Here is a 13,153-nt window from a genome sequence, read left to right as displayed (position 1 = left end):
TGACTCCAATATTAAGTTTTAAACTAAGTTAAAAAACTGAACACAAATAGGTAGAAAAGAACTCAACTGAAAACTAACATAAGTAGACAAAAGAAAAATTATTTCAAGAATCTTTTAGACATGTCATGGCTGTACATCCTTACTAAAATATAATCTAGAACAAAAACATTTGCAAAAAAACTTCACTCCGTATTCTTATTGTTCATAGTATTGGTATTTTAATTTTGATATTTATGTATGTATGCTACAGAATAAAGCAGGCAAAATAACTACAAAATTCTGTAATGTTAAATGAAACTATCAATATAAACTCAGGGCTTATTTTGCAATGTTATTTCCTAGCTCTGTCAAATGAAACTGCCAAAAAGCAATGAATACATCCAGCATTCAGATCTGATTTCTAAGTTCTAAACTCCACAAAATTAACCAACGATCACGGGAGAAATGATGATTCCATGACTTAAACAGGTAAACTCCAAGATGAGCCTGGGTCATCTTATTATACAGTAGGCAAGGAACATGCTCAAAGATGATGGGTTTTATCAAAGGATGCAAGAGATTGAAATGGTTCACACTGGCCAAATCTGAAACAACTTTAATATTTTATAAAGCAAAACCTACCATAACACCCATAAGTAAAAATTATTTATTCTTTTTCTTTTTTTGGAGACAGAGTCTGACTTTGTCCCCCTCGGTACAGTGCTGTGGTGTCACAGCTCACAGCAACCTCCAAGTTTTGGGCTTAAGCAACTCTCTTACCTCAGCCTTCTGAGTAGCTGGGACTACAGGCACCCGCCACAACGCCCAGCTATTTTTTGTTGCAATTGTCATTGTTTTAGATGGCCAGGGCCAGGTTCAAACCCGCCAATACTCAGGATATGGGGCCAGTGCCCTACCCACTGAGCCACGGGTGCTGCCTTATTCTTTATTATATATAAGGTATAAAAGATAATGTTTTGATAAGTAAGTAATGAAATGATTACTACAGGTAAGCAAATTAACGTATCACCTTCCACGGTTAACCTTTTATGTGTGTGGGAAAAGCACCTAAAATCTACTCTTAGCAAATTTTCAATATACATTATGATATTATTAACTACAGTCCTGCTGTACCTCAGATCTCCAGATTTAAGTTTGTACCATTTGACCAACTTCTATCCATTTCCTCCCCCTTCACAAATCATTGTATTCTCCATGTCTGTTTTCAGTATTGTCTTAAGATTTGACATATAAGTGAGATCATAAAGTCCTATTTTTTTCTGTCTGGCTTATTTCACTTAGCATAATGTCAGCATGTAAAAATGCTGAGCAGGCTCAGCGCCAGCCACATACACCAGAGCTGGCGGGTTCAAATCCCAAAAAAAAAAAAAAAAATAGCCAGGCATTGTGGCGGGCGCCTGTAGTCCCAGCTAACTGGGAGGCAGAGGCAAGAGAATGGGTTAAGCCCAGGAGTTGGAGTTTCCTGTGAGCTGTGACGCCACAGCACTCTACCCAGGGCGACAGCTTGAGGCTCTGTCTCGGAAAAAAAAAAAATGCTGTGCATTAAGTGGAAATTACTGAATCAACAGTGATAAGGGAGAAAGAAGAAAAGAAAAGGAGGAGGGAACCATGAAATTTCCTCTTTTATAGAATTCCAGCTATTAAATGTGGAAGAAAGTTCGACTCCCGTAGCTTAGTGATAGGGCGCCGGCCACATACACCAAGGCTGGTGGGTTTGAGCCCAGGCCAGGCCTGCTAAACAACAGTGACAATTGCAATCAAAAAATAGCTGGGTGTTGTAGTGGGTGCCTGTAGTCCCAGCTACTTGGGAGTCTGAGGCAAGAGAATTGCTTAAGCCCAAGAGTTAGAGGTTGCTGTGAGCTGTGAGCTGTGATGCCATGGCACTGTACCGATAATGACATAGTGAGACTCTGTCTCAAAATACAAAAAAAAAAAAAAAGAAGAAGAAATAACAATTAGAAAACTCACCATCCTACAATTCTCAGTATAACATATAATATAAGCAATGCTCAACAATGATGAGGTGGGACAATAATGGAGAACAAGACATTAATGTTGATACCAGACAAGCAACCTGGAGCTTTAATTATAAAAGGAACAATGTACCTTTATTTTGGTGAAAGCTGGTGATCACAATTTTAATTAGGTAGTTAAATAACATTAAAAGTAAAATAACCAGGTGTTATACAGCTTCTGATATAAAGCAACACACACAGTATCATCTTTACTAAAGTATTCTTGCCAAAAAAAAGGTTTGACCTGAATCTAATCAACCTTCCAACACTATACTACTTTAATATAGTGGAGAAACAAGTTAAATGACATTGCGAGGAAACAAATTCTGAATACAGAACATCCTATAAAACAAATAATACTCAGCTCTCAAAGGCCCTGCCAAGGAGTTTTTTGTTGTTGTTGTTGTTGTTTTTTTTTTTTTGAGACTGAGTCTTACTCTGCCACACTGGGTTGAGTGCCATGGTGTCATAGCTCACAGCAACCTAAAACTCTTTGTGTTCAAGAGATCCTCGTGCCAGGCGGCGCCTGTGGCTCAGTGAGTAGGGCGCTGGCCCCATATACCGAGGGTGGCGGGTTCAAACCCAGCCCCAGCCAAACTGCAACAAAAAAATAGCCAGGCATTGTGGCAGGCACTAGTTCCAGCTGCTCGGGAGGCTGAGGCAGGAGAATCACGTAAGCCCAAGAGCTGGAGGTTGCCGTGAACCGTGTGATGCCACGGCACTCTACCGAGGGCAGTGAAGTGAGACTCTGACTCTACAAAAAAAAAAAAGAGAGAGAGAGAGATCCTCTTGCCTCACTCTCAATAGCTGGTACTACCAGCACCTGCCACAACACCTGGGTAGTTTTGTATTTTTAGTAGAGAAGGGGTCTCCCTCTTGCTCAGGGTGGTCTTGAACTCCTGAGCGGAAGCTATCCACCCATCTTGACCTCCCAGAGTACTAGGATTATAGGCGTGAGCCACCACACCCAGTCCCAAGAGGAATTTTTTTAATGAGGGAACTGTGCAAAACTAAGAGAGACATAGTAAGTAATGATTTGGGTCAGGAAAAAACACACTAGAAGATATTTTGAAGACAAATGGGAAAAAATAAATATATATATATAAACAGGATATCAGATTATATGAAAGAAATACTATTAACTTTCTTAAGTATTCTAATCATGTAACCACTTAGGTATATAAGATTATCTTTCTTAAGAAATGCATGCAGTTTATAACTTGCTCTCAAATAAGAATATATTTTTAATAAGTATATATTTATTACATACTATATAACACATAATATATAGAGAGGAAGAGGGAGGGTAGGAGGGGACCACATGTGCCCAATTATGGCAAAATGTTAACTGGAATCAACCTAGGCAGAGGGCTATGGCTTATTTGTTATACTGTTCTTTCACATTTTCTATAATATTTGAACATTTTCAAAATAAAATGTGAGGTGTCCCAACACTCTGGGAGGCCGAGGCAGGTGGACTGCTCGAACTCATAAGTTCAAGACCAGCCTAAGCAAGAGTCAGACCACATCTCTAAAAATAGCCAGGCATTGTGGCAGGCACCTTAGAACCAGCTACTTGGGAGGCTGAGGCAAGAGGATCCCTTGACCCTAGGAGTTAGAGGTTGCTGTGAAGTGTGATGCCAGGGCACTCTACCCAGGGCTACAAAAGTAAGACTCTGTCTCAATAAAATAAAATAATAAAATAAAATGGGGCAGAATGCTATAAATCAGCAATTCTCAAAAGTGTGGTTCACTGACTCCAGGGAACCACAAAACTCTTTCAGGATGCCTGCAAGTCAAAACTAATTCCACAAATACAATAAAATGTTACTTGCCCTTTTCATTGTTGACATTTGTCTAAATGGTACAAAAGTTAACAGTGGGCGGCGCCCGTAGCTCAGGCTACAGGGCAAATACACCAATGCTGGCGGGTCTGAACCCAGCCCGGGCCAGCTAAACAACAGTGACAACTATAACAACAAAAAAATAGCTGGGCGTTGTGGTGGGCACCTGTAGTCCCAGCTACTTGGGAGGCTCAGGCAAGAGAATCACTTAAGCCCAAGAGTTTGAGGTTGCTGTGAGCTGTAACGCCATAGCATTCTACCCAAGGCAACATAGTGAGACTCTGTCTCAAAAAAACGTAACAGTGGGTAAACTGTTAGTACCTTAGCATAAATCTACACTAGCAGTCATATTCTTCACTATCACATATATGCATTTAAAAGTAAAAGGGCAATTTCACTTAAAGAGCAGGATAAAGGAACAAAAATGGTTAATTTTATTAAATCTCTGCCCTTGAATACATTAACATTCTATGTGACAAAACAAATATGCATAAAATACTTTTGTTGGTGGCGCATGTAGCTCAGTGGATAGGGCTCGGGCCACATACACCAAGGCTGATGGTTTGAACCCGGCCCAGGCCAGCTAAAACAACTATGACAACTGCAACAACAACAACAAAAAAAAAAAAAAAACTAGCCGAGTGTTGTGGCGGGCGCCTGTAGTCCCAGCTATTTGGGAGGCTAAGGCAAGACAATCACTTAAGCCCAGGAGTTTGAGGTTACTGTTTTCTGTGACACCACAGCACCCTACCCAGGGCGATAGCTTGAGACTCTGCCAAAAAAATAAAAATAAAATAAAATAAAACTTCTGTTGCACGCAAGATGGTGGTTATACCAGGGAAAAAAACACCACTGTTTGAGTTAAGAGCAAGTTTAGTTCTTAAACTAAACTCAAAATGATGGTCCACTTTGTCCTGGACCCATCATTCTTTACTTGAAACACTGACAAACTATGCTTATTCAGACTTGGGTACTTGGCAGACATTTTCTTGAAAATGAACAAAGTGAAATCTGTCACTGCCAGTTGTTTAAGGAAAAGTATTTGCTTCCAATAAAAAAACTCTGAACTTTCAAGTAAAATCGAAAATTTTGGAGGATTTATATCTACTAATATGAATTAGTTTCCCCCAACATACAAACTTTTCTCATGAGTGATATGTGTATTAATGTGATTTTTTTATACCAGATAATGAAATGAGTCACTACCTGAAAGATCTGCTTAACTCAATGGAACCAGTATTTTCCAAATGAATTTTCCAATGTACGATGCCACAAAGCATGCATGAATAAAATACCTTCAAAATGCAGGACAAAATAGATTTTTATGTAACAGTATTATAATGTAATATAACAGTATGAAAGGTTGACTGGCACAGTTTTAGATTACAAATTGCAACTAATCTTTAAAAACTCCCACTTGCTGAATTTTGGCATAATATCAAAAAATAACCAGGATTACTACAAAAAGCTACTTAAAATGTAGCTATTTAAAATATCTAGACTCAGTCCCCATAGCACAGTGGTTATGGTGTCAGCCACCTACACCGAGGCTGGCAGTTTCAAACTCAGCTGGGGCCAGCTAAAACAATAATGACAACTGCAACAAAAAATAGACAGGTGTTGTGGCGGGCGCCTGTAGTCCCAGCTACTTGGGAGGCTGAGGCAGGAGAATCGCTTGAGCCCAAGAGTTTGAGGTTGCTATGAGCTATGACACCCCGGCACTCCATTGAGGGCAACACAGTGAGACTTTGTCTCCAAAAAAATTAATAAATAAAATAAAATAAAATATCTGGCCAGGCCATGCCTGTAATCCTAGCACTCTGGGAGGCCAAGGCAGCTGGATTGCTTGAGCTCACAAGTTAGAGCAAAAGCAAAACCCCGTCTCTACTAAAAATAGAGAAACTGAGGCAAGAGAATCGTTTCAGCCCAAGATGGAGGCTGCTGTAAGCTATGACGTCACGGCACTCTACCCAGGGCAACAGCTTGAAACTCTGTCTCAAAAACTAAAAATAGAATATCTGTGATGTTTCACTCTCCTCATTCTCTTGATACATTTCAACCCATGCAGTGTAATGAATATAATGAATACAGAAGATATGAGAATCCAAAAACAAATTTTTTTAAAGTCTCCCTCTGTCCCCACAGTTAAGCGGCATCATCATAGCTCACTGCAACTTCAAAGTCTTGGGCTCAAATTATCCTCAGGCCTCAGCCTCCCAAGTAACTAGGACTATAGGTGTGCACCACCACACCCAGCTAATTTTTCTACTTTTTGTACAAATGGATCTACCCCTTGCTCAAGCTGGTCCCAAACTGACCTCAAAAGATCCTCTCACCTTTACTTCCCAGAATGCTAAGACTGTAGGGGCGGGCCTCCATGCTGGCCCAGATGCCTTTAAAGTCACTTTTTAAAGAGATTTGCCCCTAGAAAGGTAAAACAATGCTATTTTTCTAATTTGTTTTATTTTGAAATTAATTTTTCACAAAAAATGTTATATTAACATGTAATACATGTATTAAGTGACTTATGAATATATCTAGGATTTGTTTTCCTTTTTTTTTGAGACAGAGCTGTTGTGTAACTGTTATCCTGGGTAGAGTGTCGTGGCATCACAGCTCACAGCAACCTCCAACACCTGAGCTTAAGTGATTCTCTTGCCTCAGCCTCCCAAGTAGCTGGGACAACAGGCACCCGCCACAATGCCCAGCTATTTTTTGGTTGTAGCCGTTGTTGTTTGGTGGGCCCGAGCTAGATTCGATCCCGCCAGCTCAGGTGTATGTTGCTGGCGCCTTCAAGCCTTGTTTTGATTTCTAATCTGATATATATTGATAGAGCCCATATAATTTAAAGCTCTTTGAGATCTTAAATAAATTTTATAAAAGTGTAAATCAGTGGTTCTCAATGGTTCTCAATCTTCCTAATGCCTCCTAATGCTTCAACCCTTTAATTACAGTTCCTCATGTTGTGGTGACCCAACCATAAAATTATTTTCGTTGCTACTTCATAACTATAATTTTGATACTGTTAAGAATCGTAATGTAAATATCTGATATGCAGATGTATTTTCATTGTTACAAAGGGGTCGCGACCCACAGGTTCAGAACCGCTGGTGTAAATGATGCTCTGAAAATTAACATATGTCATACCCAACTTTATAGACACTTAAAAGCGTCACCTAAGCACCTGATAACCACAACTACTTTGGAAAGATTGCCAAAGGACACTTTACATGGGTAAAAGAAAAAAGATCAGACCACAAAAAATGGATACATTCATTCTTTAGGTATTTAAAAGTAATTCAATTTACAAGAATAAAATGTGCTAGGGTGGATGCAGTGGCTCACACATGTAATCCTAGCACTATGGGAGGCCAAGGCAGGTGGACTACCCTGAGCTCACAGATTCAAGACCAGCCTAAGCCAAGAGCAAGACCTCATCTGTAAAAATAAGCATTGTGGCAGGGCCTGTAGTCCCAGCTACTTGGGAGGCTGAGGCAAGAGGATCACTTGAGCCCAACAGTTTGAGGTTGCTCTGAGCTGTGACACCATGGCACTCTCAAAGGGTGACAAAGTGAGACTCTGTCTCAAAAAAAAAAGAATAAAATGTGCTGACAATCTCTAATTGTTAACTTTTAGTAACAAAACAACATACCAAGCAATGTAAATTAAAAAAAAAAAAAAAGCAATGTAAATAAAGACAGTAATTTTTTATAAAAGGGTAATGTCAAGCAAATTATTTTCACTACCTATGCTGGACCACATTGAAATGCTGGGCATTGGGCAGGGCACTGGCCCCATATACCAAGGGTGGTGGGTTCAAACCCAGCCCCAGGCAAACTGCAACAAAAAAATAGCCAGGCATTGTGGCAGGCACCTGCAGTCCCAGCTAGTTGGGAGGCTGAGGAAAGAGGATCGCCTAAGCCCAGGAGTTGGAGGTTGCTGTGAGCTGTGTGACACAATGGCACTCTACCCAGGGTGATAAAGTGAGACTCTATCTCTACAAAAAAAAAAAAAAAAGAAAGAAATGCTGGGCATTAGTTTGTGAGAATGAAAATGGACACTAACTTTAAACTACATACAAAAATTGAAACAGATTCAAGACCCAAATGGAAACTTTTTTGCATGAAAGGATAATATCAAGAAAGTGAGTCTGGGTACCGTGGCTCATGCCTATAATCCTAGCACTTTGAGAAGCTGACGCAAGAGGATCACTTGAGCCCAGGAGTTTGAGACAAGCCTAGGCAACACGGTGACACCCCGCCTTACAAAAATTAGAAAAATTAGTCAGGTGTGGTGGCACATGCCTGCCTGTAGTCCCTGCAGATCACTTGAGCCCAGGAATTGGAGGCTGCAATAAGCTGTGATGACACCAACTGCACTCTAGCCTGGGCAACAGGGCAAGCGAAAAAATAACCAACAAAAAACGGGACAGCAGGGTGCAGTTGCTCAGGCCTGCAATCCTAGCTCTCTGGGAAGCCAAGGCGTGTGGATTGTCTGAGCTCACAGGTTCCAGACCAGCCTGAGCCAGAGCGAGACCTCGTCTCAAAATATAGCTGGACATTGTGGCAGGTACCTGTAGTCCCAGCTAAGCAAGAGAACTGCTTGAGCCCAAGAGTTGGAGGTTGCTGTAAGCTATGAGGCCATGGCACTCTACCGAAGGTGACAAAGTGAGACTATGTCTCAAAATTAAAAAAAAAAGGGGGGGAACACTTAAAAATCATATAACTGATGAGGAATTAATATCCAGAAAGAAACTACAAAGAATTCCAACTCAACAAACCAAAGAAAAAATTCAAAAATAAGCAAAGTGCTTAGACATTTCTCCAAAGATGATATACAGTGGCCAATAAGCACACGAAAAGATGCTCATTACCACTAAATGGAAATCAAACCACAATGAAATAACACTCACATCCATTAGAATAGCTATTATCAAAGAAAACAGAAAACATTATTGGTGAGGATATAAAGAAATCAGAGCCCTGTGCACTGCTAGTAGGAATACAGTATGGTATAGCCACTGTGGAAAACAGTTTGGCAGTTCCTCAAAAAGTTACAAAGCTATCATGTGGTCCAGGAAATTCACTCCTAGATATATACTCAAATGAATCAAAAGCAGAGACACAAACAAATATATTTGTACCCAAGCATCGTCATAACAGAAGAAAAAAAAATTCAAGTGCCTACCAAGAGACGAGTAAACAAAATGGGGGTAGAGTGTGTATCACACAATGGAATATTAACCATAAAAAGGAAATATGAACGTGCATTGGCAACATTACGCCTAGTGAAATAAGCCAGACACAAGGACAAAATATGATTCAATTTATATAAGGTATTTAGATAGGCGCATTCATAAAAACAGAAAGTAGAATAGTGTCCAGGCTGATGCTGTTATTTTTATTTATTTATTTTTTTTTTTTGGAGACAGAGTCTCACTTGGTCACCCTTGGTAGAGTGCCACAGCATCTTAGCTCACAGCAACCTCAAACTCTAGATTCAAGTGATCTTCTTTACTCAGCCTCTCAAGTAATTGTGACTACGGGCGCCTGCCACAACGCCTATTTTTTTTTTTTTTTTTTTTTGTAGTTTTGGCCGGGGCTGGGTTTGAACCCACCACCTCCAGCATATGGGGCTGGCACCCTACTCTGTTGAGCCACAGGCACTGCCCCACAATGCCTATTTTTAGAGATAGGGTCTCACTCTGGCTCAGGTTAGTCTCCAACCTGTGAGCTCAGGCAATCCACTCACCTCATCTTCTCAAGTGCTGGGATTATAGGCATGAGCTACCGCACTGGGCTCATAGTCCAGTTTTTAACTGTGATGATAAAGTGTGATTACATTGGAGAAGTGCGATGGATAATCACAGAGCTAGGAGAAGTGTTACAAACCTCACAGGTTAAACATGTGTGATCAGTCCCAGATTTGATGTGTATACATCTCAAAGATCTAGAAAAATGGCAGAATAATCTGTTCCCATCATGCCAGTTTAGTTTCATTATACTGACAACTCTAGCTGGCATGATGGACCATGAAGCAACAAGAAAACATACACAAGGGAAAATCCTGGGATTCTTTTTCTAGAGATTTAATACATACTTAAAAATCAAAAGCCTCCTCCATGTCACTGTTCTGCCTTTCACAAATTGAGGGGAATGAAGAAAATCTTTTCTGGTTAATACTGAAATGATTAACTTTGTAACTAGATTTTCTTTCTTTTTATGCACAAGAAAATAAAATGCCTCTTGGCCAGGTGGGATGGCTCACGCCATAATCCTACCACTCTGGGAGGTCGAAGCAGGTGGACTGCCTGAGCTCACCGGTTCAAGATCAGCTTGAAAGGCTCAGCACCTATATAGCTCAAGCGCCTACAGCACCAGCTACATACACCAGAGCTGGCAGGTTCAAATCCAGCCTGAGCCCGCAACAATGACAACTACAACCAAAAAATAGCTGGGCGTTGTGGCGGGCGCCTATAGTCTCAGCTACTTGGGAGGCTCAGGCAAGAGAATCACTTAAGCCCAAGAGTTGAAGATTGCTGTGAGCTGTGACGCCACAGCACTCTACACAGGGCAACAGCTTCAGACTCTCTCAAAAAAAAAAAAAAAAATCTGCCTAAGCAAAAGCAAGACCCCCATTTCTACTAAAAATAGAAAAACTGAGGCAAGAGGATCACTTGACCCTGAGGTGGAGGTTACTACGAGCTATGACACCACAGCACTCTTGAGCTATGCTGCCAGGCGACCGTCTCAAACAATAAATAAATAAAATGAAAATAAAGTAAAATAAAATGCCTCAATAGGCTCTAGTGCTTCTAAAAAAAAAAGGGAATAAAAGTAGAATAATGTTCACTAGGAGGTGGGAAAGGGAGAATAGGGATTTATTTGTTAATGGGTATAGAATTTTTATTGAGGATGATGAATAAGATTTGGGTATAGACAATGGTGATGGTTATATAACACTGAAAGTATTAATGCTACTGACTTGTATTACTTGAGAATGATTAAAATAATATTACTTCTATTTTACCACAAATTTTTAACAAATGTAATATTTGGAAAAATGACTTACATATATCTTTTGAAAGATATTTGCTATGATGTTTATTAGTAACTTTCAAATAAAAAATTAATAGTTGAGCCTCCAATAATAAAAACCACAGATAGTGCTTTACTTACCCGTTTGGGACCACTAAAAATCTTTCTGGTATTTTCTTTTGATTTATCTCCTTGTTTATTTACAGGTTTCTTCACACTTTCAGGCACACCAGGCAAGTCCTCTGTAAAATCCAAGTTTTCTGAAATGGTAATCAAAACTAGCTAGCTTACTAATATTCTAAATTACCTACCAGATACAGATACCCTAGGGAGATTTTTTTTCTTTTGACATATAAGGTGAAAATAATAAAGGAACAAAAGCACCAGAGAACTGACAAAATACTCCCAAAAATACTGTTTCATTCTCCTATTCTCACTCCCTGCCTGTCCCTCCCACTAAGAAAAACTTGGTTGCTATGTATGTGCTCTAGTCTTATTTTATGTAAATGACAAAAAATAAAATCTTTTCCAAAATAATGTTCTAATTTAATAGGTCATATAACTGCTAGAATATGTGTATACTGTTTCTGGTATGAACAAGTTTATATACACACAAAACATCAAATGGTATCTACCATTAGCTTTTTTTTTTCTTTGAGATAGAGTCTCACTCTGTCAACCACGGTAGAGTGCTGTGGCATCATCATAGCTCACAACAACCTCTCAGATTCCTAAGCTCAAGCGATCCTCTTGCCTCAGCCTCCCTAGTAGCTGAAACTACATGGTGCCCTCCACCATGCCTGGCTAGTTTTTCTACTTTTAGTAGAGATGGAGGGGGGTGTCTCTCACAAGCTCAGGCTGGTCTTGAACTCCTGAGCTCAGCAATCTACCCACCTCCGCCTCCCAGAGTGCTAGGATTACAAGCATGAGCCACTGTGCCTGGCCCATTAACGTTTTTTAAAACTTGAAATCTACTGAATTTTTTGGACCTTCAAAAAATGATTGCTTGCGGGCGCACCTGTGGCTCAGTGAGTAGGGCGCCGGCCCCATATATGGAGGGTGGCAGGTTCAAACCCGGCCCGGCCAAACTATAACCAAAAAAAAAAAAAAAAAAAAGAAAGAAAGAAACGCCAGGTGTTGTGGCAGTGCCTCTAGTCTCAGCTACTTGGGAGGCTAAGGCAAGAGAATCACCTAAGCCCAAGAGCTGGAGGTTGCTGTGAGCTGTGACACCACGGGCAATAAAGTGAGACTCTGTTCCTTTAAAAAAAAAAAAAAAAAAAAAAAATGCTTCCTTGCATTTACCAAGGCCACATTAAAAAAAAAAAAGAGGACAGTTATCCTTGGCAAAAGATATAAAATGACCTAATCTACTACAGTTCACTATTTGTGGATCTTCATGAAAATTAACCAAAGTAAGTAGAGTATTTCCTAAATGGTTAAAAATATTTTTTTTCTATCCTAAACAAAAAAAGACTTTTCTCTATTCCAAGCCTTAGAAATGTCTACCGTTGGGCGGTGCCTGTGGCTCAGTGAGCAGGGCGCCGGCTCCATATACCGAGGGTGGCGGGTTCAAACCCAGCCCCGGCCAAACTGCAACCAAAAAATAGCCGGGCGTTGTGGCGGGCACCTGTAGTCCCAGCTGCTCGGGAGGCTGAGGCAGGAGAATCGCCTAAGCCCAGGAGTTGGAGGTTGCTGTGAGCTGTGTGACGCCACGGCACTCTACCGAGGGCAATAAAGTGAAACTCTGTCTCTACAAAAGAAAAAAAAAAAAAGAAACGTCTACTGTTTCATGTTATATAAAAACTAAAATCCCAACTTTGGGTACAATATTGGTCTATAATATTTAAATGTTATTTAATATCTACTTCAAGTAGGGAGCCTAATTTCACATTTTAAAGTTTAAAATTTTATTACTCTGAGATATAAATTTCAGCCACAGATTTTCAAGTACAGACTAGGATAACCTGCCATCCAGATTAGTGCATAGTGTAACAGCTAAGTAAACTGCAGCAGGACAAGAGCTCAGTTGTTTACCATGTTCTATAACCTCCCAAGAAAACAAATGCAAAGCTATTCTGCCCAGCCAGACCTCAAGTAATTAGAAGGCTGCTGCAAATTCCCATCCTTCAGAAAAGATTCAAGATGACATTGTCTAAATTCTGGTAATACCTATTTTTGGTTTTTATCTTTGCAGCAAGTAGTATGGGTTAAGCCCTTGAACCCCTAGGGGATAACTCATATAACTCTAGTTTTGAAG

The 13,153-nt window shown here is 40.1% G+C and overlaps 1 protein-coding gene across 4 annotated transcripts in view; it reads right to left on the bottom strand.

Moving 5' to 3' along the window:
* WAPL (WAPL cohesin release factor) overlaps positions 1-13,153 on the bottom strand; it is a 91,479-nt gene that overhangs the window by 42,267 nt on the left and 36,059 nt on the right. For 3 of the 4 annotated variants that reach the window (XM_053583794.1, XM_053583795.1, XM_053583796.1), the window contains exon 4: positions 11,038-11,156. In XM_053583794.1, the coding sequence (XP_053439769.1) occupies positions 11,038-11,156 (119 nt within the window). The remainder of the gene's footprint in view (positions 1-11,037; positions 11,157-13,153) is intronic. The other variant, XM_053583797.1, reaches the window with a different exon arrangement.

The sequence above is a fragment of the Nycticebus coucang genome, chromosome 3, assembly GCF_027406575.1.
Source record: "Nycticebus coucang isolate mNycCou1 chromosome 3, mNycCou1.pri, whole genome shotgun sequence".
Lineage (NCBI taxonomy): Eukaryota > Metazoa > Chordata > Mammalia > Primates > Lorisidae > Nycticebus > Nycticebus coucang.
This window is presented reverse-complemented; position numbering and strand designations above follow the sequence as displayed.